The sequence below is a fragment of the Anopheles stephensi genome, chromosome 2 (assembly GCF_013141755.1).
Source record: "Anopheles stephensi strain Indian chromosome 2, UCI_ANSTEP_V1.0, whole genome shotgun sequence".
Lineage (NCBI taxonomy): Eukaryota > Metazoa > Arthropoda > Insecta > Diptera > Culicidae > Anopheles > Anopheles stephensi.
In genome coordinates, this window is record NC_050202.1 from 65,412,240 (window position 1) to 65,437,864 (window position 25,625).

Genomic DNA, 25,625 nt, shown 5'->3' on the forward strand with positions numbered 1-25,625 from the left:
TATAGTCAGACGGCCAGCTTTGTTGAGATTGCAGTTCAAAACATCATTCGCTGAGTTTAGTTTTTTGTTGAACAATTATTTCTCAGGAGCATGAGAGTTTTTTTATGATCCTATAAATTTTACAACAGCAAAAGGAATCACGCAAGAAGGATATCAAACTATTAGATATTTTAAATGTTTGCTACCCATGTACTCTAACAAACAGAATTAGATTTCTAGGTGACCTTCAAAACCTATCGGAATTTGCCCCTTAACGAACATTATGTATGAGTGCCCAGTATCAGTTTGCGCGCCAAAGCATCCAACCGTCACCCGGTCACGTGCTTCACATTCCCGAATGATCTTAGCATCATCCGAACACGCCGACCGAACCACGAAAGAAACGTGCACAAGAAACGAGAGAAAGTGAGTGAGATGGAGACAGATAAGCGTCCCAGGATGACAATGATGAAAATGATGAAAATGATACAAACTTCCCAGTTAATAGTGTCAATAATGCAGACAGCAACTACTGCCAAAACGGGAAAGCAATAGTTGATGGTGAACATTTTCCAAGGATCAAGCCCAGAGCAACTCACGCACAGCAGCAGACGAGTGCGTGAGTTAACGTGAAGAAGAAAATTAGCATAAAAAAAACGCAAAGGGCGGAGCCATGGTAGTTGAAAATGGGTTTTGTTTTTTTTCGCTCGACATTTTCCTTCCCAAAACGCTCACCCTTAACCGTTTAACCCTTTGGGAGGTTTCACGAGCCGAAAATTACTTGATCGCACACGCGGCCCGCCACACAATTTCCCTCCCTGCCCCAGATGGTGAGTGTCGGTGCGGGCCTGCCGATGATGAATGTGGTCTGTCTCGCTTGCGCCTTTCTATCAACCCCGTTCAATTTCCATCCCTCTTTATCGCGATCACAGAGCGACTTCGAAGGGTGTTTTTTTTCTCCTTCGAATGGTTTCGGTTTCTGCTCATCTTTCTCGGTGTGCTGTGCGGTAGGGAATTTTCCTTAACCCTCAGTTCCTCAAAACGCGAGTAATGTCTTCGGTATCGTGCTCTGATGACAGTGCGTACAACCCTTTTTTTCTTTCGGTTTAACAAGCAAACACACATACAGAGGCAGCCCGCGAGGTCCGTTGAAGAATGAGAACCGGCCAGGGGAACCGGCACGACGATCTTCAAAGCCCAAGAAACAAGAAGTCCACGCGATGTTGATGACGATGATGATGATGATGGCAGCAGGATATCCAGAGAAATCGAAAGAGAGGACAGGACGCTCAGCACAAGGTGCAAGCGAGACGCCACCAGTGAGTGCAATCCATGCCGTAAGAACGAAACGAACCAAAATCCCGAAAGTCGACTCTAGATCGGGTTTTTCTCGGCATGTTGTTCGCTTGATGGCCAGCAGTAGTAGCAGCAGCAGCAACAACCCAACAAAAAAGCGTGCTCGCCAACAAAAAGGACCACGTTTCTTGTGCAACGTGCGCTAAAGGGTGAAGAAAGAAAGCAAAAAAAAAAACATCAATCCCGGATCCACATCCGAAGACGTACGGAAGAAACAGAAACGGTCAGATGGTCCTGCCAACATATACACACTCACACATGTATGCACGATGATGATGATGATAACGACGACCACCACAAACAAAAGCAAACACCGGTAGCCGGGTGGAAGTTTTCCTTGCCACCCGGAGGCCCGATGGACTTTTCCTTCGCGTTGTGCGCTCAGATATTCTTTCGACTTCGATCTGTACAGTTGACAGTCTAAGGAATATATACCACGAACCTAGCTCGTTCTTTTGCTTTGGCCGTTTCGGTTCAAAACATTTGGCGCCGTGATTGACTCTTAGAGAACAAGACACGGCATACTATAAGACTAAACCTACTTATTACAATACAATTGCATGTGAAGTTTGGGCGATAGTGATATTAGCGGAACGTTACTTTTTAAGTGCAAATTTCTGGACAAATACTTTAATAAGCAGTGCGCGGTAAACAACGGTGAACGAATCAAAGTGGAAGTGAAGGTTTTCTATTCACTTGTGCAACTGAGTGTAACCTGCGTGTGTGCGTTTGTTGCTATGGGGACCAGCCAGTGCAACCTTGCTAGATGAGCAGTGGATGCATTCATGTTGTGACTGTTTTGAAAGTTCCGATGATAGACCAGCGTGCGCATTCGTTTGTACCAGAACATTGTACCAGAAGTGACACGTGTGCCGAAGTTTAATGCAATTCTATAGGATTTATGTTTAGTGAGAGGATTACGAGACTTAGTGTAGCAATCAGAAACGGATCCGTGTATTTCGATTAGCTAGGATAGTTGACGTTGTTCTATGTTTAGTTTGGTATGTTTACGTTTTAGTTAGTTGGTTTGACTCTCAGGGTGATCGTAGTAGGCAAAATTTGGTAGTTCCGCATCCGTAAAGAGCTTTTATTTTGGCTTTCAAGCTTCCGCGGCTATTCGTGCACGTGTAGGACGCATTAGAAATAGTGCAGGTTGCTATTACCGGCTTGATTAGATAAAGGAGATAATTCGGTTAGTTGTCTGGGTCTGCACGCACAAACCTCTACCCTGTTTGCAATGCTTTGAATGTGCGCCCCAATATTATTGCACCACCCGCCTTCGTGTCTGCCCCTAACGTTTGGGCCATTACGTCGTCTTCGGTAATGGAACTCAAGTCCCGACCCGGTTCACCAACAACGGTTACCAGTGGTGTCATAGTGCAGAGTTCGCTATCGGCCGGCTCACACCCGGAAGTTGGAACTGAAAGCGCGGGCAACAGTAGTTTGATAGCCGGTGCCGGCAGTAGTACATCGCCCTTAGCTAGTACCGTAGGTCAGGCGGGAACCGGATCCGACCGTCCGAAGTCGGAACAGTACGGTGCAATTAGTGCGACGCCGAGTTCGTGCACGGTTACCGCGGCGAAAGTTGCACCCACGTCCCTGTCGTCCTTCCACGGCAAGCGATCGCCGTCCATTGCAACACCCGTCAAGGGTTCGAACGTGTCCGGTGGAAGTACGGCAACTGGGTCCACGTCCTGCATACCGAGCCCCATCCTAAGCCCACCGGGTAAAATCTTCGGACGCAACAACAACGGAATCAGTAAGTAGCACAGTACCGTTAAAGGGGGTTTTAAATACTTTTAATGGATAATTCTATAAGTCATGCCGGTAAAATAATGCATTTAAATTGTATCGATCAGCTTGTGTGGCCTTGCTGTTGGTCGGTCAAATTGTGTATTCTTCCCATCGGCAGTTGTTACTTGGCGCAAGTCATAAAGTATCGAAAGTATTGTCATCCAACCATTACTGACGATGGAGCATTAGAGAAGGTTTTTTTGTTGTCCTCATCCGTGATATGTATTCCCGTTGCTTTTCCCCTCTCCCTCCCTTATTCCACTAACCAACCCGATTCTCAACGTTCAATTTCTTCTCTCGGTTGACGTTAAACGGATGCCAGCTTCTTAAGTGCATCTGGCCGGAGCCGAGAACACACGACCCGAAAGCGTTCAAGGAATGCAATTTCTTCAGGCACGTCTCTCGGCTCCTCAACCTCGCTTACCCATCGGTCGCCGCAGCCTGCAACGCAATGCACAAGCAGTAGACGAATACGTTGCTCGCGTTGGTCGTAGTATTTTCTGCGATTCATTCGCTTGGAGATTTTCCTGTTTTAGTTTTGCTCCGCTGTGTGTGTCTTTTTCCCCCTTTCTGGGGTTGCCCATTCGCTTGCCGTTGTACTTCATGTGCAGTGTTCTAAATTGAACTTTCAGTAAGCGTGTTGTTTTTATTGTGAGCTCAAACCCCCCATCATAGACGGTCAGGAGCCACCCCAGGAGGAAAAGCGTTTCTTGTGCCCTTCAAAATCATGTCCACCGCGCGCTCTCTTTCGCTTGCTTCACACTCATCCAAGCGCTAGGGGTTCGTTCTTTCGTGCTCCCGAACCATTTCTTGCCATGTCCTGCAAACAGCGCCATGTCCTTTATCCATCCAAATGGTCTTGCGTTGTTTTTTTATTTCTGTTGGGGTTTTTTTTTTGCTTAGCTTTTCTTCATGGCAAAATCTTCTCGGCGCTCGCTATGGCTGTGTCCTCTTCCTCAACGGTGAGGATCGTATTTTATGCTACGATATTTTATAGATTATACCAACTCCACCAAGGCGGCGGCGGCAGGAAGGACCATGTCCTGAAGTGCTGTGCAACAAGCATCGCGGAGAGTTTTGCCGTTGCTTGTCCATGCTTCAACTGGAATCATGCTTTTTCTCACAACACCTTCGTCTATTTGTTCGTATGAGTTTATTTTTTGTATCCCCAATGTTGTTTTTGTTGCTTGCACTATTACCTCACCGGGATACATGCATGTATGGATGCTTTCCATACGTCTCTTTTGCCACACTGTTTGTCCGGTTTTTCGTTTTGGATTGCAGTCTGTGCACTTTCCTTTGTGCATTTTCCTCCGTAGATTCGGTGGGGTTGGTTTTTTTGTGCTCCTCGGTTGCACTTTTCCATCGGGACAGCATCGTTTGCAGGCCGGGTTTTTTTTCCTGCAGTCTTTAAGCTAGCGGTGTCATATCACACACAACCAAAAGAAAAAATCCCAGAGTTGGCAGAGAGTAGAGAATCGTCTGGTAGTAGTAGTAAGAAGGAGCAAAACATCAAGCAAGCGTTCGGTTGCCCTGAATTCTAACATGATTCCAAATACTTTCTCGATTTCAGGTCTCAGAGTATGGGTAAGAAAGAGGCGAAATGGTTTTTACATTTTCTTTCGCCATACTTTTCAATTTTTTTTCCTCAACCAACCAGAGAACAACATTTTCAAACCCAAACCAAGGCCGTAGTAATTATCGAAAAGTGAAGCGAATGGGAAATCAAAATTTAAGACACACACAGACTTACACTAAAAGCTTGTCGGCGCTCCCGTTTGGATAGTCATAGGCTACTAGGGAGGATCTTTTTGGTCGATCAGATTTCATCCACGATATTGGCTGACCCTGGATGCCGTCAGCCCATTCACAACGTCCAGGCAAAAGGACAACCATTCAATCGATTGAATGAATCGGTCCGTAGGAGTGCTGATCCTCCTGGCCGAATGCTTCAAACCGTACCGGTCACTTCCATACCCTGGTTTAGGATTTTCCTTTTTTATTATACTCTCAATCCAGAACGCTCCTTCGCCAAGCATGTTCGTGTGTTTTTTTGCGCCTTGTAGATTTTTTTTGTGTTGTTGTCCTGAGCGCAATGGTTGGAACAGTACGGACCAAGAAATCCTTGCTCCACCGGTACTACCCGTTCCACGGGTGGTTGGCTGGCCATTGCTGTCCGGTGGCTACGTTATTTTTTTATGTTTTACTACCCCCTCCCGCTTGCAACTTGTGTTTTTTCCTTATATGTTTATATTCTTCTATGTTTTCTTTTGCTTTCGCCTATCGAATGCATTCACTTGTGTAGTAGCGCAAGTGATTGGTATCTTGAAATAGTGCAGGGCAAATCATTGGGGAAGCTTGGGAGCTTCTGTCTACCCTGTCCGTGCGGCATTCTGTGTGAGACTTTTTTGCCCGACTGAAATTCTCTACCATGAACCACCCCACTGACACTGCTTGCCAGTGGAGCCGACCCATATTCTTTTAAAGCTCACGGCTCCACTCGATGGGTTGGAGCGATGTTCTTGCTGCGCTTAGAAAATGGAGGATTTTGTTTTTTGCACCCTCTGTACCATTTATATATATATATAAGGGTCGCCTTCGTTTGTTGGCGTTTCATATAGTGGGGTGCTCTTTTTTTCTCTCTAGCTATCGCATACAATCTCCACTATCCACCATCCGTTGCAGCAGCTTGTAACTCCGCTGTATTGTTGCACTTTCTTCACTATGTTTCATCATGTACCTTCCAGTCAACATATTGATAGTATTTCCTTTTCTTTTTGGTGAAATGTTTTTGTAAAAAATGTTAACTTTCGATTTTTTTTACAATGTTGCATGTGTTAGATTTGCTAGTCAACTGTTGGCATCACATCATCATTTACGAGCCTGGTTTAATTATTGTAAGAATATACAACAACCTATTTTTTTTTATAAAAAAATAACAAATTTTGAACCTACAAGGTATGAGCCTTAAATTTAGAAAATTTTAACTTTTTTTTTTTAAAGCCGCGTTTAGATGAAGCAACTCAATGTACGGTGTAATAAATTTACTTCTAAGAGACCCTTGCCCACTTTTGTCTGTACATTAATTTCTGCTATTTATTTTCCTATCCTGTTTTATAAACATTTTTTTACTGTTAAATGCATACGCATGTGCACAAACCGCACCATCCATGCAGTAACCGTTCAACGATTCAGTAATGTTGTTCGATGTGTCTTTTTAAATCCTCAAAGAAAAAAAAACTACCATAACGTTAAAAGGTTGGCAGTGATAGATGATTTTTTTCATTCCGCTTTACATCTCGCTTTCCCAACTGCAATTTTTACATTCTTCCACCGACACAGTGTGCAAACAGAGCGAAGACACCATTCTTTAGCCAATAGATAAATGTGTTTCCTTATGGAGTTGGATACAAAGTAGTGTTGGATGGTACTTTAGACAGCTCCAGTAAAGGATAAAATTTAAAATCCTTTAATGACGTTGGATGATGCATAATGAAGCAGGACCTCTTATTTTGTAGAACATTCTAGCAGTAAATAGGGTCAAAAGTCCTGTAACCCATGGGTTAACAATTGTGTCAGAAAAAAAGAAAACAGAGCACACGGGACAGCTGTCCCATTTGATGACCTACTCGCATTTTACCCATTGCTTGATTACACCTTTAGCCAGTGCATTCTATTTAGGAACGCAGTACTCTGTGCCCCAGATAACACGCACTGTACACATTCGTTAATTCAATCCTTTCTCTACCAAAACCCAGATCCTGATGAGAATGGCTGTCCAGGTTTGATTAATAAATTTGGACCCTAGCACACAGCGGTTCACGTATAATCAAAAACAGTTAGACAAAAAAAAACTAATTCTTTTAGACCATCCACAAAAAACCGGCGGTCACAGCGTCCACAAGCGAGTTTGTGAGGCGAGCAGATGTGGCCAAAGCGCTGCTTAACCGGATGCTGGAAATACAGCTTCAGGAAACGACATTCAATTTGAATACGGTCGGACAGCAAACAACGACCACCGAAAAAAAATGGATCAACATATACGCTCACCGCGATCACGTCCGCTGCCTGTAACGGTCACGCAATAACCGAAATCCCTTTGCGCAACCCCGACTGGACCGAGTCGGGCTACCAAATCCTGCGCCTGACCTCTAGGTGCCAGGGGGAAAAGGGCGCCGAAAGAGGTTTTAAGGGTAAGGTAGATCAAACTACCGGTCGAGCTGGTTAATGGGCTGGTTGAGATTTTTAGTGTCGTACCTAGAACGAAGGGTGTCAGATCGCCCTGATAGATGTATGTCGAGAATATTGAGGTTCTAAAACGACGCACAAGGATGTATAGATGGAATGGCAAAAAAATGTTTACGGTCCACCCGAATTACCGTTACCGCGTCCTGTATCAAATTAATGCTGGCCAGAAGTCATAGCCGTGTGACGAGCAGGTCGTAACCCTTCCACGTTCGGGTCATCCGTGCTGGAAGCGCATTGTTTTTCTAAGCGCATCGCATTTCTCTTGGGGTCGAGTGAGAGAGCATTTTCATTGACCCCTGTTCGGCGTTGTTGATGCTGAGGTCTGTAGAATTGAAAATCTGATTGTACTAATGTACGCTGGGCTTTAACTGACGTACGCCATTTTAATGCAAGACTGTAGCTGCCTAAAAGGAGACGAGTTTTTGCTTGTTGTTGAATGCTTTCTAAATTTATTTCCAGTTTGCTTCCTTTTTACCATACTAATAAGTTCTTGTAATGCGTTTTGCCTAACACAAGGCGTACATCAGTGCATGCGTTAGTTGGTTTGCTTAACGATTGTGGAAGCAGTTAATGCATTGTTCATTATAAAAATTAACGTGAATTGAAAATTATGTCTCAAAATTTGTGCTTTTCACAATAAAACACATAAACATGATAAACTTGACTGGTTTGAGAAAAATATAAAGCGTGGACTCTTCTGCAAGATTCAAAACCAACTAAGAGGTTTTTGTTCGAGCCCAAACGCCAGACACAATCACGTTGGAATCTTAAGGTCATCATAGCGTTCGCTGTGCGCCGTAGAAAAACGTTCATATCGAACATTTATTTTACACGAATAAAAAATTTTTTTTTAATCTTAAATCAAAGCTAAACTTCTTGAGTTGGTATTAGGCGTTTTTTTGTGTGTTGTTTGACTTTGTTTGCTTTGCCGACATTGTGTGGCGCGGTCTTAATCGTTGTTGTCGCACCCGCCATCCGTCAATCCGTTGGCAACGGGGCACGTATGCTTTATTAGCTGCCAGCGGTTTCTCCTTTGTCGGGGTCCCTATTGAGGTTCGGTATGTTTCTTTGCCGCAAAAAAATCAAACAATCTCAAAATGTGTTTTTTTTTTATATTCTCTGCATGCGTGCACTTCTTGCACTCATGTGCCTCAACTGACAACAGTTCGGAACTATTTTCACCTTGTTCGTGTCGTTTGGTCGTGATAGTTCGTCGATCGGCGATTCGTCGGCACGCGTGTGTGAGAAAGAGGTTGTATTTGATTTGTCATCTAATTGTCCCTAAAACCAAACCTCCTGCGATGAAAAACGACCGAAAACTCGCACACAATCAGCACGAGCGTTGGGCGATCGAGTTGACATGATCGTAGCACACAGACGATAAAAAAAAATTGGAAATGAAATCAAATGGCAATAAATATCTGGGTTGATTTCGGCCCTTTTTTTGCTGTTTTGTTACCAATAAATGTGATGGTATTACTGCGCGGTTTTGCTACCACTTCAAAAACATAACCGCGACAGTTTTACAGTACAAATGTTGGCGACGGTCAAGCAAAATGGAATGTATGGTTGGTGTGTCTTTTTTGTTTAAGCTTCTAACGATTCTAACGTATCATCTCCGAAGGAACATTGTCTGTGCGAATGTTGCTTTTAATTTCAGCAGAAGGTGGGGTAATTATAGAATCAGTTTGATTCTTGAGTTTTACTCAAGAAAAAACAAGTCGGTAGATTTTTTTCTTATATCCAACAATTTTTGAGGTTTGTTTTGTAGCCAAAGAGTAGCGGGCATTTTTATGATTTTCACAAAAAACTAAGACGATGGATACCGCGAAATCACATGAATTCGGCGTTTTATAATTGTAAGCAACTAACAAATCTCACTCTAAAAACTGTCCGCTCGGATGTCCTTACTGTGCGTCGGCTCCTTTTCGCACAATGCTCTCGTACAGTCACAAGGTGGTTGTAGTTTTCAGATACAAAGCATTTTTTTCTGTCTTGATACTGGCCGTTCCGACTCAACAAGATCCGAGACCCTGCCACACCAGGCAAGGGTCTTAACCCTTTTTTCCACCACAGATTGGTACACGGAACCAAAAAAATCCACTCGTTTTACTTCTATTTTGTGAAGCAATTTGCCTGCTTGCATAGTTAAATTATAAGCAGCAGGAACACAGACAAACTTTTCTTCGATCGAAAAGATTTGAGCAGAAATCGGGAAGAAAATGTACCAACAACAAACGGGAGCAGAAAAAAAACGGATAAAAAACAGAATGATTCTTGGGTTCCTTCCTTTTAACGACCGGTATTGTAAAGGGTTGTCCGTGATATGCACGGCCCAGGCACTACTTCTTGCGTATGGTCGAACGCATGTGTGGTTCTTTCAATTTCTTTCCCGTCGCGCACTTTTTTCCAAGGGTTGTGTCTTTGGCCTTACATTGCGCGCTTACCTAAACGCCGTCTATTGCAAGACGCAGAGAACCGATGGCTATAGATTGCAGCATGAATTAAAATGGTAGCTGAATAAAAAAAACTTGTCCAGATGGTCACAGATGAGGATCAAGGAAAAGGTGTTCTTCGATGCAGTTGGATCCTTGATTTTTTCTGGTTATATTTCGTGTGTGTATTGCTTGATAGCGGGACCATAGGGCTTTTTTTGAGGGCTATCCTAACAGCGATCGTATAACCGTTTGTCCAGATATACATGCAGCACTTTATAAGGAAAGATCCTAACGGTCGTGTTTTCTCGTCAAAGGCAAAAAAACATGCATGATCTTCTACCTGGATTAGTAACGCGACTAGAACACATGTGTAAAAAATAAATGTTATGTAGATAAAGAAATATAAATTACTTGATTACTTTCTATATATAACATATTATATATTTTTCTATCTTATTGCTCGCACATTGATGCACCTTTCTACGCATATGCTTGATGCATTTTTTTATCAACACCTTACCTTCTACCTCAAAGCTACACGTTAAACTTTAATCATCAGCTTGAAATAATTAGTACCGCTGATAAGAGTTCTTTCTTCAGTCCCGAAAGCTAGAATCGATGCAACACATTTTCGTGTCTCATTACGTATGCAGCTGACAGTCCACGTGCTCGCGCGATTTCGCGGTCTGATGATGATGCAAGCCTTAACCTTAAACTTCACCGCCAACCGTTCGATTTCAATACCGCGACCACCATTTGATCACATAACGGAGACGCGCTAAAATTACGTGAACCTGTCACAAAGCTTGCGCAACACGGAAGGACCGGTACTGCAACAGGGATGGTAATAATCGGTACAAGCAATACACCGTTACCTACTGCCGACCAGATGGTTTGGTCGATCGCAAATGAAGGGTTCCGATCACCGAACGCGCCCTACCGTACGATCGAATGCATCCGGTAGCCCAGGTTGGGCCCAGAACGAGCAGGTTCTCGATCTCGATCAGCAAGAGGAAAGTGGACCGCAAGCCACGCGACGGTGACGAAGGGCTGCGGGGACATCCTCACCAGTTGCTGGTAAAAGCGATCTTAATTGATTGTTGGGATCACGCGTCAGAATAAAAGGGACCTCTTTAGTTTCCCTCCCCAGTAAAGGAATCGGTCTTGGGACGGTCCCGAAAAGGACCTACCTGAATTCTCGGGATAAGACTACCTGGTCGCGTTTCGGTCGTGTGTCCTTCGTGACCTAGTTGTGCGCATACCCGCGTCGTACACGAGTTAGCAAGGGTAACGTCTTCCTGCATGTGATGTCATTTTTCGGCGACCCGGGAGCGTACTGATAATAACGATAATAAGTGTGCCGACCATAAATGCTTGCACTTCGAACGCATGCATGCACTGTTTGCAAAAAGGGTCACCAGTAGTTGGCTTGAGCAAATTCTACCGACCGTTTACACATTGTTGCAAAACGGGAAGATGTGCACGGTAAATTGCCCGATCGATGAATGACTATATTTCGGCAAATATTTACCCACCGGCCCCTTCCGTTACTTCACCTTGATCGCACGTGAGGTGCGAGAAGTTCCAAACATCTTTCATCGGCTCGTTACCTCGAACGGAACAAGGAACATGTGTGCCCAGAATGCACAAGGTGCCAAAGGCACGTGTTCGGTGTATCGAAGGGACGGTTCGGTCTGTGACGGGAGAACCGACAGGGAATGGCCACGAGGCACGTGTACATTGCCAAATATTTGCGATGCGCTCCGCGTCCATCTCATTCCACCGAGCGTCCCATCGTTCGAGCGTAACCAGCTGGATTGCCGGAGTGCCTAGGGTCAAGGGTGTAATTTCCGTGTAATGTTCTTTCGATTAATTGTGCAACGGTGAATGATGATTGCGCGACCGTGCGTACCTCTTGTATCCGGTAGAACCTCAGCTGGAACGGTCAGCTGGGTTGTTGTAATCATGCTCGTTGACACACTTTTCTTGTTTGCCTCTGTCGAAATTATGCCATATGCAAATGAAGATCGGATGGTGAACAATTTGGCGTAATGTGACTGTGTGCGCCGAAATGAAATCATTAACTGACAGTTATGGCATACTAAGTCATGCTTCATCGTGCGATCATATACTATCTATCATTTTCAAAGATGGACAATGGAATAAGACCAGTTTTATAACCGTTTTAATTTCGTCAAATTATTGCTCTCGGTATTTCTACTAGGTACAGTCGAATAAAATGCATCAGAATAGAATAAAGTATTAAAAAAATCTGAATAAAATAATAATAAATAAATAACAGAAGAAACAAAAAACAAATTCGATTCGTTGAGAAAAGTTAGGTGGTCTTATTCTATTGTCCGTCACTATATGTCTATTTATATTTGAACCTATTCTTTACAGCATTTATATTAAAAAATTTAATTTAAATTCTAAACCTAGAGGGAACGAAATAATCCTTGCCAAATAAATACGAATCCAAAGCGCAAACAATACAATGTAATCCGTACTTCTTCGACGACTAATCTTAGGTGGTACGATGTATCAAAAAACACCATCGCGAAGCATCGCAAAAACAATCGGAAAAAAGGTTTTCTGACACTTCACCGTTTCCGTTTATCCTATTAAGACGTTCGCCCATCCATCAAAAATGGCCCAACGGTTCCCAAAGGAAATTGACTCCATTAAACAATTTTCCCTTTTTTCGCGTAATTAATGCGGTTGTTTGCTCAGCGTAATGGGTGCAAGATCCTTCGATTATGAAACGAAGTTCGGCAGCAAAGGGGTTACGCTACTCTTTTTGCATAAGAAATAGCAAAGATAAATACTCCGCCATACTACACCGCTGCGCTGTAGCTACCATTTTCCGATCCGTTTCCTTTTTGTGAAATGGATTCTAATAATTCAAAAATTTTTGGTCACATGTTGTACGACCTTTCGTGTTTTTTTCTTCTTGTTTTGTTTTGTTTGTCCCTCTGTTGGCGGGAAAACCGATGTAGCGAGAATTTTCATTCAATTACGACTATATTGAATTTGGGATCAGTATTTCCACTTCCGTTGACGCCTTCGGGGACATCTTCTTCGGCGGAGGCGTCCCTTGTTTTTTTTTTACTGAGATGTCACTTTCACTTTCTCCATTTCTTCGGTGTCCGATGCGGTGGGCGCAAAAATAAAAGAGGGGAGGGTTAACGATAAAGTTCTAGCGTATTGTTCTTACGCACCCGGCAAGCCAGCACCAGCATACCCGCGGCTCTGACCAATCACAGTGATTTTGGTAATTTTTGCTCCCTAGTTCAGGTTCAGGTTCAACCGCCCGGAAAACCCACCCCTTCGGGTACGCGAAGATGCACCCTCTCGCAGTTTCCTGTGGAAACAATGCGGTGAAAACAGTGACGTACGGCCACTACCCCGTGATAGAAAGGCAGCCATCTCGTCCCGGTGCGCGGTAGGGCGTTCGGACGAGATTGGCCAGCGAAAGGAGAAAAATAATTAAAATTGATAAAATTTGTAATTAAGGGAGGACACTTCACGTTGCGTGTTTGCAGTGTGTGAGAAGATTTTTGTTTCTTTCTGTTTCATCCCTGTTTACCACTTATCATTTCCGAAACCCCTGTACTGTCTTTGAAAAGTTTCCCTTCGAGGTCCGGCGTTGTATTTTTTAAATATGAAACACTAGCGGGCGCGTTGTGAAGAGTGCATAAAAAATTACACCCGTTCTTTAAACTTTGTTCGTTTTCGGGAAGCGTAAAATGGTTGCCCATTAGCCCATACACCCTCTCGACAATGCCTAAATTTCAGAGGGTTTTTTTTTCACGCAACACAGGCTGGATGATTGCGTCCATTTTGTAATGTTTGCGAATTCTTCTTAACGTGTACGTGGATGATAAAATGGATATTATGCTTTAAACTTTTTTTTACAATCATAATGGTATCGTACACGAATTGTTATCATTTATTTTTTATTCCTCAAGGATGGCCTCACCGTATTGCTAGATTATTATCATTACAAAATAGAGACTAAATGACATTGTAGAAAAAAGCTATTTGTGGCATATTTTAATCTAAAAAGTGTTGTATTTAAAATTGCACTTAAAGACTGCTTAAAGATTGCTTTTGCACTTAAAGACAACCGGGCTGTCTGGTGACCGAGGCAACGCCGGTCTTTACACGGCAGTACAGATCCCATCCCAGGGTTGACTATTTTGCTACGAGTAAAATCAAGTCACAGAAAGCCAGAAATTGCAGGCCGAGATGTTCCAGAGGTTGTAATGTCATGGGAGAAGTAGAAGAAGAATTTTATAACACATTTTCTAGATTCATCATCAAGACACTTTGAGTAAAAAATATAAAAAGTTCAACATCTAAAAATTTTTTAATTGGAAAAAAATATTTTTCTTTATGAACAACATGTAAGTTTGAATTGTTACAACACAAAAATCAAGTAAATCATTAACAGCAAATTCTTCAATGATGTAAATTTTTTTTAACTCCCTGCGGAATTTGTGGCCCAAAACGACCCAAAAAACTGGTCTGCTGAGAAGTAACTGTTCCAGCAACAAAATCTTTCACTATAATTAACGCAATTATATGGGCCGATTTTCGGTAGCTTCGTTGCTTTCTTTCCCAAGAATTTGACGCATCAATCAAAGAACCACAAAAAAGTATTACCGTTAATTGCCATCCCGTTAAACGTTAGCTAAACGAAAACACATCGGTAAACCAAACGTAATATGTGCCTGGTGTGAGAAAATTCTACTGCAGAAACTGAACAAAAAACCGCACTTTCCTTTTAACTGTTTTTGTGTGTCATACATACAATTTCCTAAACCGGCAAACATTGTGCGGCGGATGATAAGAAAAGCAACAACAACAAAAAACTGCTTAAATATTCCTGTTCGACTGTCTTGATCCTGTTGGGTGCAGCGATCTTGCTGCTACGCGCCTTTACAGGATATTTGGCTGGTTTTTTGTGTTGTCCTACTGCTGTTCTAAACAATTCCCAGCATCTTCCGTGCCATCACGGAATAGCATTTTGCTGCCGCCAGCTGCTCATGCCGATGATGAAGGAGCAAAAAAAGCACCTTCCACCGAACCCATGCCCTCGTTTGTCCTATCACCTCCCAGTATGCAGATCGTAAGATCAAACCAATCCAACGGGACTTCTCTCCCGTCAGCGTCATCGGCCAGGGAAAGTGAAATGAAACGAGCGAATCATATGCACGAAAAAAAAACCTGTCCGTCTGGAGACTGTTAAAAACAAAGCCCTAAAAAATACTTATACCCAATCGAGCAAACCAATTCGGTGTGCATAAATTATCTCCAGTGTCCTAATCATTAGCTCGTAACCTCGGAAGCAACCGGCTCCCTGTAATTCACGGTGGCCCTTTTTCCAGTTGATACGCTTTTCTCACCAACACCGACCCTGCCGATGAATGTTCTAGCTAGGAATCGGGCTGAGATCGGGCCAGGGAGTATGCAAGAAGACGAGTTGATGAGTGGTCCTGTACAATGACTGGGATAAGACAGAGCTACCAGAAACACGCCAAAAAAATGCAGGACACACACACACCACCCGAAGGTATCTACCGCGAACGATTATTCAAATTTCCGTAACCATCCTGCGACCCATAGGCTAGGCGTGCTTCCCTTTTCCCCTTAAGATGCGTGCCTCGTCCCTTCGCCGCCGTACAGGAAAAGGGGTGAGAAAATCTGAGGAGACGAGTTGACCCCAGGGTATGGGCAAACGCTAGCGTCTTCGGGGCCAAGAAGGGCTAAGGGTTAGGGGATGATGATGATCGAAGGTGAGCTGTTTTTTTTTTTTTTGGCGATAGTTTTGCCGACCATTATTCATCTCGGCGAACACCTTGAACCAAGGGACACACTGAAAGCGCTCGGTAAACAACACCTTTCAGTGGGGAAACTTCTAATACCGAACGACGGATGCATGGTAAGGCGCATCTTTAACGATGTGCGTAAGCCTTTTTCGTCCGGGAGGACGTGGTCGGTTTTTTTTGTTTTACGCGTTTTTTTAAGTATTTAATTTTTATTACAGTTTTTTTTCTGGGTGTTGTATTTGTCTTGTAAGTTTCATACGTGTATGGCTGATCACCGGCCGTATGGTAATGAGCTGCTGTGGGAATGTGATTTTGGTGCGTTCCGAATGATTTTTTTTTGTTTCTTAAAAAATATCTATTTTTTTAATCCAGCTCAGAAGATGCTGTTTGTACCGTGTGACACTAAAGCTTGCATAAATTAAAGTGTCCTATGAAGTTTGTGAGAAACAATGGTTGGATTCGTGAAAGTAAACGTAGCTTCACATTATACTGTCCATATGCTTCAAACTTTTAAACATTTTAGCTATCCGGGCACATGTACAACATTGTTATTTAGTTATACAAAATACTATAAATATAAAACGGATCTCATCTAGAGATTGTCTGGAAGCGTTTTGAAGAATACATAGATTGTTTATGATATGGGTGAAGAACCCATTTCATATCATAAGCTAGAGTCTGGCAGTAATTTGCTCTTATTCTTGTCGTGGCTTGGCCTGCTGTGCTTGTCGTTATAAATAATCCTAGAGTTGATACACAATTCTAAGGACTTGACAATTTTTTACTAATCATACATTGACACCAAAACCCATTTGCCCTACACAAGAACTGTATCTCTGTGACATATTGATGTACACATTACGTGAGCATGAATTTTTCCTAACCTTACTGTCATTATCTCGCGTGTTTCCACGATACTACTCCATTATTACAAGCTTATGTTAGGTGCACCAAAAGAATCATCCTTTCCCATGCTCGAACCTCAGCCAAATTTCTCATCCTTTATCGCATCTTAATACTGCCAAAGGGTGAAATATCAAAAAGCATATGATGATTTTCAAAAACAAAACAAAAAAATACCATCATGCAAATAACTTTTTTACTAACCATCCTTCAAAACGCATCCCACCGATCGAGGCTGAACGAATGAAATCCAAAGCAAAATACCGACGCACAAAGATGATACGGTGAGACAAAATGATTCACTTTAAACACACCAGAAACAAAAAAACCCCGATGAGAACGTCAGAGCTACTATGTACGGACGTTCTCACGGTGCCTACCTCAAACAAATCAACAACCAGCGTCGTCCTCGGACTGTCCTCCCAAGAATAGAACACTCAAATTTCTATCATTACTCAAAAAAAAAATAAGGCAAGAATATTTACAGCGGAAAAAAAATCTTCAAATCATTCGACACAAAAAAAAGCTTCTTTCCCAAACGTCAAAATTGACCGAAAAAAATGCACTCGCAGGACCAGGAAAGCCATCCTGCCACCAAACAAAAGCACAAAGTCCTGGGCACACAGCCGACGAAACGAGATCGAAAGTGAAAAATTCCCAAACATCACGTCCACCGAACCAGCCGTTCTAATACCTAGAGCAACGACAAATGACAACTAAGAAGCAAAAAAAAAAACAAAAGAAAAAAATAAGGACAAACCAAACGCCGTGATATTCTTGCCACTGGCCGGATTGGACTCGATATGCAAATAAGGTTCTTCCCTAAGACACGGAAGAACAGACCCCTGCGCCAGGAGTTCATCCTTGCGGGTCAGGATCACGAGAAGAAAGGGCTCAAAGACAGCCACACGGTCCGACCCCAGTGAGTGTTTCCGACATCGTGGACAGGTTTTTTTTTGTTGTTGTGCCCCTAAAGGAAACGAGTTCCTTCGGTACAAAAGGGATTTGATGATGCAAAAGGATTGGAGAGGACGCACAAAAAAAACCTGCCACTTCTACCTGCGCGTTTCGAGAAAACTTTATCCTGTAAAAACCTATCGCGAAACACGTCGCATGAGCTCGTACCGAGGCATCGGAGGATCGTTTTATTTTTCGCTCGAGTGTCCTTTTCAATTTCCAAACCGACCGCAACTATCAATAAGTGGTCATTTTCGCGCATTTTTAACGCACGCTAATAGCCATAGAATTGCAAATAAATTTACACTGCTTTATTAGCACTTCCGTAGAAGAATTGTCACACCCTACACACTCGCCCACGGTACAGCAATTTGTTGTCCAATAGCAACAGAATATAATTGTTGCGCCAAAAACCAAGAAAAAAAGCTCCCATCCAACTTCATTGTGTTTGCTCCCACTTGACAGCTCAACAAAACCTACGAAAGGGTGGGTTAATTGTTGGTTAACCGATTAGCTCATCGGTTTGAAGTGTTTGTTGCAAAAAAAAAAACAGGAATCCCAAATTCCCACAACATTTCACAGCCCACCGTTCACGACAAATAGAACCGAACAGAACAAATAAGGTTGTTCGTTGAAGAGGATATCTTTTTTTTGGGAGAGTTTTTTGTTTTGCTTCCTGCTAACTTAAACTCGTTTTCACGCGATCATCATTACACTTCAGCACCGAGCAGCGACCCACTCGGGGTGCACAGAAGTCAGTATTAATTTTTCCCAAACAAATTTACCTTCCGCTTCTCATCGCTCACCCAATGATGCGGGATTCGCTGATCACTCGAATTCACCAAAGTGTAGGCAATTTTTTACACCCGCAGTATGCAAATTCCAGCGAGCCGAACCGGAGGGCTTACCCGTTCGGCAGAATACGGCGTTTTGTGTGATAGCAAATGATTTTCAAAAAAAAACATTCTCCAAAATTGACTTCTTCACTAAAACCAACTTTCCGACAAACTACATGGTAACAATTAAATCATTTCGTTAAGCTATACGATTTTTTGTATTTATTTCGCTGTATTTTAAAACCCTTCCCGATAGTTTGTACGGATCTCATAGTTACGGAGGTTCGAGCGCGGGTTGACAGGATCCACAATCGCAAGGGGTTGCAATGTACTATTTTTTATCGCTAACCACCTTCGGCCCACCGAAAGTGTTACCCCTTTCGGTTTTGGCAGTAACAACGGGGTCGGCCACATGCACATGGGGTGAGAATCGATGCAACCGACCGCATCGTTTATCGTCGTTGCTGGGAAGTGAGGGTAGCACATTACGTTGTCGATTTACGAGTGTGCTGCGTGATGAAAGGATTACAGTTAACTGAAAGAGCATCTCTACCAGCGGCAGCAGCAATAGCATGGCAATTTAATTTAGTGTCAGAGATTATATCCAAATAATTCTATCTGGATTCGTCTTGGTTCAAGTTTGAAATGTATGAGTTTAAAAAATATATAACACTCAAGAGAAATTTGTCCAATCTTCACAAATAACCGCATGAGATTTATCCTTAATACAACTTCATCTTAATTGGACTCGTTAAAACTAAGCCAATAAGAGTTGAACTCATTTTCCGTACACTGGACGCGTATATATAAACTGTCAAAAATGGATTTATTTTAAGATTATGTAAAGCTAGCTCGGAATTGTAATAGATTACGTAGAAAATACTTTACCTTAACCTTTACTTTACTTTACTTTACTTTACTTTTAAGTACCTCAAAATATATTAACGGTCTATTTAATGTATGAATTTATTAGACGCAGACACTTTAGAACAGTAAAAAATACTCTGTGAAGGGTCAATATCTTTTCTAAATGATTCATGGTGTCAAGTGCCGGCCAACACATTACAATGTTCCTATAATAATTTCGCCAAACTATCAAACATGTACAGGTTGATTGAACCAATCATGTTCTGAGTAACACATTCCACTAGCTTACATTGATAGTTTGCTGCCAGCAATATAACAAATTCCGAATCCCAATTTGGCAGTCATCACGAATAGCAATTAAACATTAATTACTTGTTTGTCCTCATACTTTCCGTCCAAAGAGGCCAACAACTTAAAAGTAACAAAAAAACAAAATAACCCCCCCCCAGAAACATTCCTCTCGGCATCAGTTAACATCAGTTTCACTCTCGATGCGAACGATGTTGGCGTGCAAATATTTCCCAATGGCGCGCATGGCTCGCATGCACGGCCACAAACCAAAATCGACGCATATTTTACACTCCTTCGCACGCACGCAGCGCTTCGCGACGATGCGTCTCCGATCGTTTTGGTCTGCCACATTCCTAAGGCATGTTCTGTTTTGGCTCGCGGTGATTGACAAGATTTTTGTTTGCAGCCCACCAATTCTTCTCGCAGTAAACGATCACTTTTGGCTGAGTTCTGCTCTATTCAAGCTGCTCCCGTTCCTGTTCCTTTCCGGGAGGGTGTGGTTTGCGACCCACAGATGATGTGTCGGTCCGTTTTTTTTTTTTGTTCTACCATCTCCGGGGTTGAAATACTTCTCCGGACCCTGTTTCTGTGATCCTTTTTCGGTTATCCTGGGTTCTGATTGGACTGTTCGGGCTGGGTACGGGTACTGCTAGTCGTCTGGGGTTAATGCATGTGGGTTGTCCCACGGTAAGTTTGCGCATCGTTCCATGCTGTCCTGCTCGCTCACTCTGCGCAGCGTTCACCTTTTCCTTAAGAATTCCCACTTCCGATTCTTTTCCTCGTTCAACGTGACGGTATGGCAACCCTCGATATCCCTCCATTTTCTGTACGACTACAACTGCTTGGTTGGGAGTAGTGCATTTTTTTCATTCTGCCAGGCGTCTAATCCTGTCTTACACAGGCACGGGGAAAACGACCGTCATTTTCTCGTTTATCTGCTGCCCGTTGTAAATGCTTTTTGAAAGGGGTTTGAAATCTTAACAAAACCGAAAAGGCGTCTTTGAATGAGCTGGAGTTAAAGGAATGGAGTTTTTTTCTTCTGTAGTTTGAATTTGCATACAACAGGCTTCTAACGATGACGATGATGGTTCAAGTTATAACGTAAACTCTTCGTATTTCAGTTTAAAAAAAACATGTCATTACAGAACTTTTCTTTGAACGAAAAAAATGTCCTTGGAATCAACAGCATTTCTGCGTTTAGTGCGTAAACCGGTGGGGAAGAGTTGTAACGGCTTTTCTGCTCCGTTCGGTTTCCTACGCGTATGTATTGCTAATTCACTGTCAGCAATGGGAAGAGTCGAGATAGTCTTTAACCCCGAATCGAAGCCATTCCACAACGACCGTTAAGATTTTTTTAGATGGTAGCTGAAACGAAGAAACTGAATGAAGAAGAGTCTGATTCTGGAGTGGTAAAAAAAAAGAACATGGTTATCTTGAAGCAAAATGAATGATTCAGATGAGCACGCACGCTTACATTAAGATTTTGGCGCGAACGAAATAGCACAGAATGATAAAAAGCATAAATTATGAAGTGCAAAGTAGATTTGGAGGGAAATATCGTTTTTTGCAGGTTTCCTGGCCAAACCATCTAAAATTCGGTTGGTGGGTTCTATTTTTAACGGATTTTAGCGAAGAGAATAGCTTAAGCTTTTGGTACTCTATGTCCAGGACGCAGTGAATTATTTGGAATGGTTTTTCGTTTTGTTTTGCAGTGGTTGTCACATCGACCCCATCGAACGAAGCCGAACTTCAGCTGTATCGCGTGCTGCAGCGGGCTAGTTTGCTGAACTATTATGATACTTTGCTGGAAATGGGTAAGTAGAATAGGATGAGAGTATACAATATACAAGCAAACAGAACCATCCGTCTAAAGATCACTATTTCTTTCCACTACAGGAGGTGATGATGTTCAACAGTTGTGCGATGCAGGCGAGGAAGAATTCCTCGAGATAATGGCGCTGGTTGGGATGGCTTCGAAGCCGCTGCACGTTCGGCGTCTCCAGAAGGCACTGCACGAATGGATGACCAATCCATCCGCCTTCCAGAGTCCGCTCACGAACGTGGACATCCCTTCGCGGATCCCGTACAGTCCCGAGCCGGGTTCGATAGCGCGCAGCGTTACGACGGCCATCACTGCACCGTACGGTGGTCCATCAACGGTTGCCGGAAGCTTTTCAAACCTAACGGCCAACGCCTCCTCCAGTACAAACCTTCCACTTACCCCACCCACCCCCGTCCCGGTAGCTCCCCCTTCCTCTTCCTCGGCAGCAGTGGCCGCTGCAGCAGCTGCTGCCGCTTCCGGTGCGTCCTCCACACTCGCCCACTTAGGTACGGGCGTGAGTTCGCTCGGCCATCATCATCTGATGCACCATCACCATCACCATCATCCGCTGAGCAGCAGCAATCTTAGCAGCACGATCAGCAACCAAATCGGATCCACCACCAGCGGGTCGGTACAGTTGACACCTTCGCTAACCGAAGATCAGGTGGCAAAGATTGTGCAGGCAGCGGAACGGCTGTCGCGCACACTGCCCCGGCTTGAACCACGGCAGCAAAGCATAAAGAAGCGTTCGGCACGCGACCTGGAAGCGGTTATCGCGATGAGCGAAAGTGATCCCAGGCGGATGGAAGAGATTCGCAAGTACTCGGCCATCTACGGACGGTTTGACTGCAAACGCCGGCCGGAGAAGCCACTGACGCTGCACGAGGTGTGTGTCAACGAGGCAGCGGCCCAGATCTGCAAATACATTCCAGCGCTGCTGACAAGGCGTGACGAGCTGTTCCCACTTGCCCGGCAGGTGGTTCGTGATTGTGGTTTCGGCCATTCCGCTAGTATACGATTGACAGGGTTGAGGTAAGTAGAACGAACCCCCGAAACCTGTGCCTATGGTCTAACGCATCGATGTTTTCGCTTTCCAGTCAAACTCAGCAGAATCGTGGAGATGAGATGGACACGGTGCAACAGCTGAAGCGAGCGCGTCTCTCAAGCGACACCAGTTCCGATCTGGGCAAGGTAAGCTATTAACCCATCAGCCACTGTACATAAACACGTAAATGATGATCGTTCCCGCTGCCGTTACTCTGCTTGCTTGCTGTACCTGGCACGGCCTGCAAACAGAACGATTGTCCCCACGCTTATCGCACATCTAATGCTGTAGCTTAATGTTCGACACAACATAAAATTTGCCCTTTCCAACAGCTTTACCATATGCTTTTTGAAATGTTTGTCCGTTGCTTTAGTACTCTATCTAGCATGTTTGTTTGTTTGTTCTGTGCCTAATACGGTGTGTTTTTAATCTGTTTCGATTTATTTCGTCACCCGCTTGACAAATCTGTCATTTTGTTTTAATGCTTTTTGTTTCTTTCTCGCTTTGCTTTCGTTTTTGGTTTTCTACTAAATGCTTACTTTATTTGCAGCCAACGCCAACTACGCAGTATACGTGCTTATGAGCTTATGTTCGTGCAATTGTAGTCGATCGAGCTGATCCGAGGGCTCGCGCTGGCCTGTGCCTGAGCAGCGGAACAGATCGTTCTGCACTGCCTCCCTTGGCACGCTTACCTCGCTCTTCCTCGCTTGGGCTACGCTTCCGGGTCGCTTTGTTTTCCAACACGCTTTCCAATGCTTCCGCTAGCTTTATCGCTTTTTTTGTTGTTGAGCATTTAAGTATCCTTTTATATTTATCTATTTATTATTGGCTTTAGTTTAAGGGTTTTCTATGTTTTTTTATATTTTAACCTTTTTGCTTTAGTTTTATTTTAACCTGTTGTGTAGAAAGGTGGAAAGCAAAAAACTTATCTCGTTCAAGGAGTTGTCCAAAGCATGAGATACTTTTTCGCTTTCCATTGATTAAAGGCGACATTTTTGCTTTGAATTTTAATTCGCTGCGAAAGAAAATTTAAAGCAAAACTTTCACCTGCGCAGTACCTTCCTTAATGCTAGATTTCACAACTCACAGCCGTGGATGTTGTGCTGTGCTATTGTATACTTTAGACTATTTTTTCGTGTGTAAGAAACCCAATTAGTATAGAATATTCGCGTGTGCCTTTTAGTTTAGCTAGTCATTGCTTTGACCTATCATTTTTCGCTTGTCTTGATGCCCCTCTTTTATTGCCTCAAGTGTTAAATATCTGCGCCTTACCTTTAAGCCATCATTTCCCGAGACCATCCCAAGATATTTAAAATATGTGTCTTGAAAGTCTTCTTGTTCCATTTAACCACAATACAGTACTTAGTCGCTTCGCTACGCTTCGCATTTCATATTTTTGAATTGTACGTGCAAATATGTTGTTTTCCTTCAATCGAATTTTTCATTCATTTAACCAATCTCTGGCCAATTCTTCTCCTTTTTGGCTCAAAGACCTGCTAGATCACGCGGGGTGTCTAATGGCTTACTAGACTGCTTAAAACCACGTTGTTGGGATGTCAGTCCTCACTGCGGGAACTTGCCAATTTTTCTCCTGATAATTTATTTTGTCTTTAATATCAGTTCACACTTCCGATAAGCATGTCATCGAAGTGACGAACATAGAAAATAGCATAGTCATCATGTTTGCACGTACAATTTCAACGGCACTCTGTACGAACATGTGCGATCTTTGCAGAAAACAAGTGCAATGCATTCGACCTTTGCAGGGTGCTAGATCACTGCTTCACCGCTTACGCTTTCGCTTTAGTATAGCATTACTAGAACGTTGAAACGCTCCCCGTATCTTCGTATCTTCAAAACATTAATAGCAGGTTTGAATGTATCACGCTTTCCATCAGAACAAGATTCAACCTAAAGTATAGCAATAATTGCTTGAGTAGTTTGAGACCGTAAAAGCTAACTCTGCCCTTCCTTGTACGCTTCTACTGCACGCACAAAACTAACCCAATAATGCTGAGGTAAATGTGCATTGGGTACTAATTCGCTTCACTTTCGTACACCTTCCCAGGAAAACTCCGACGATAATCGCGACATTTCGAGCGGCTCCATTTACCAGCAGATCAGTGACAAACCCTTCGATTTAACTGATTCAAGTAAATTTTCGTGAGTATTTTTTGTAGCACGAAGTGAAAACAACCCGGTGTGCGACGCTCCAATGCCACAACGAATGTGGGTTGTTTGATCTTGGAGATTCTCAGCTAAATGTGTAGAATGTTTAGCATTGTACGGTGTGGAGCGTTATTTGAACACCTTGCTAATGGTGTGTTTCCTCTTTCGCTTTTGCTTCTTCTCTACAGATACACTAGATCCGAATTTGATGACACAGATTCTCGATTTAGTTTTAGCAATTCAAGTTCGTCACCAGTTCAAGTAAGTGATGGGCAAATGGAGTACCACTTTCTGCGCATATTTACCATCGTACGTATTGTTTGCCTTATTTCTCTCCACAGGCTGGAAATGGAGCCGACCGAGATTTGAGCGATCCCGACTTTGGCGACCTGCGCTCGCACACACCCCGTGTCCTGGATCCCATCGGTGGTCCGCTGGGCGTACAGGTCATCTCTTCCTCCGGTGGTCACATCATCGCCGTAGCCAATCCTGCCCTAGCACTCAGCCCAGCACTCAGTGAAGCGATCTCGATCAAGCGGGAAACCATCTCGCCGGATCTCTGAACCACGTCGATCTCATCTTCATGCCATTCCGACTACAAACGCTTACCGTTTACCGTATAGGCACCCGGTGTACTATAGCCATAGCGATAGGTTCCGTTTCTTTTCTACTCTACCCTGGTGAAGGATTTTGCAAAATTTGCGTAGGTCAAGGCATCTCATTGCTTAGTTTGTACTAGTCGCAAACTTTTTAAAAGTTAGTTCGAACAACATTTCGTACGCATCACATTCAAACAAAATAGACTAATGAAACTTTCGGGGAATTGTAGTGCAAAAAAAAAGGCCACTCAAAACTGCAATCGGACGAGATAGAATATAGATAAAAAAGCATAAATGCAAGGCAATTTAAAACTCTTTTTCTTTGGCAATGTTTTCTCTTAACAAAAACTACTTGTTTTATTGGTAATCGATACTGTTTTGTAATTGTTTCTGTTGATTCTTACAAAAAAAATTAAATATTCTTTTTGTTCAGTGCAAATTCCAATTCCGCCCAAAAGACTGTCAAATAAAGCAAACTGTAGGACTG

At 43.2% G+C, this 25,625-nt stretch overlaps 1 protein-coding gene across 3 annotated transcripts; it reads left to right on the forward strand.

Annotated features, from left to right (window-relative positions):
- Window positions 1-1,342: 1,342 nt before the first annotated feature.
- LOC118503250 (NGFI-A-binding protein homolog) lies at window positions 1,343-25,505 on the forward strand. Of its 3 annotated transcripts, none has more exons than XM_036036287.1 (7): window positions 1,343-3,094; window positions 21,216-21,317; window positions 21,400-22,357; window positions 22,423-22,516; window positions 24,439-24,533; window positions 24,728-24,800; window positions 24,881-25,505. In XM_036036287.1, the coding sequence occupies exons 1-7, from the start codon at window positions 2,659-2,661 to the stop codon at window positions 25,100-25,102; spliced, it is 1,980 nt and encodes a 659-aa protein (XP_035892180.1). In that variant the 5' UTR covers window positions 1,343-2,658; the 3' UTR covers window positions 25,103-25,505. The 3 variants fall into 3 exon arrangements, 2 of the variants coding, with proteins under 2 accessions (XP_035892180.1, XP_035892181.1); XM_036036288.1 differs by having other exon boundaries at window positions 24,439-24,523; window positions 24,881-25,046; XR_004905166.1 differs by lacking the exon at window positions 24,881-25,505 and having other exon boundaries at window positions 22,921-24,533; window positions 24,728-24,771.
- The last annotated feature ends 120 nt before the right edge of the window (window positions 25,506-25,625 follow it).

What these genes read in the sequence shown, in the direction of transcription:
- LOC118503250 (XM_036036287.1), top strand. Translation starts at nt 2,659, where the DNA reads ATGGAACTCAAGTCCCGACCCGGTTCACCAACAACGGTTACCAGTGGT. An exon ending in TGATACTTTGCTGGAAATGG is followed by an intron (nt 21,318 to 21,399) that starts GTAAGTAGAATA and finishes TTTCCACTACAG; the next exon opens with GAGGTGATGATGTTCAACAG. An exon ending in ACTGATTCAAGTAAATTTTC is followed by an intron (nt 24,534 to 24,727) that starts GTGAGTATTTTT and finishes TCTTCTCTACAG; the next exon opens with ATACACTAGATCCGAATTTG.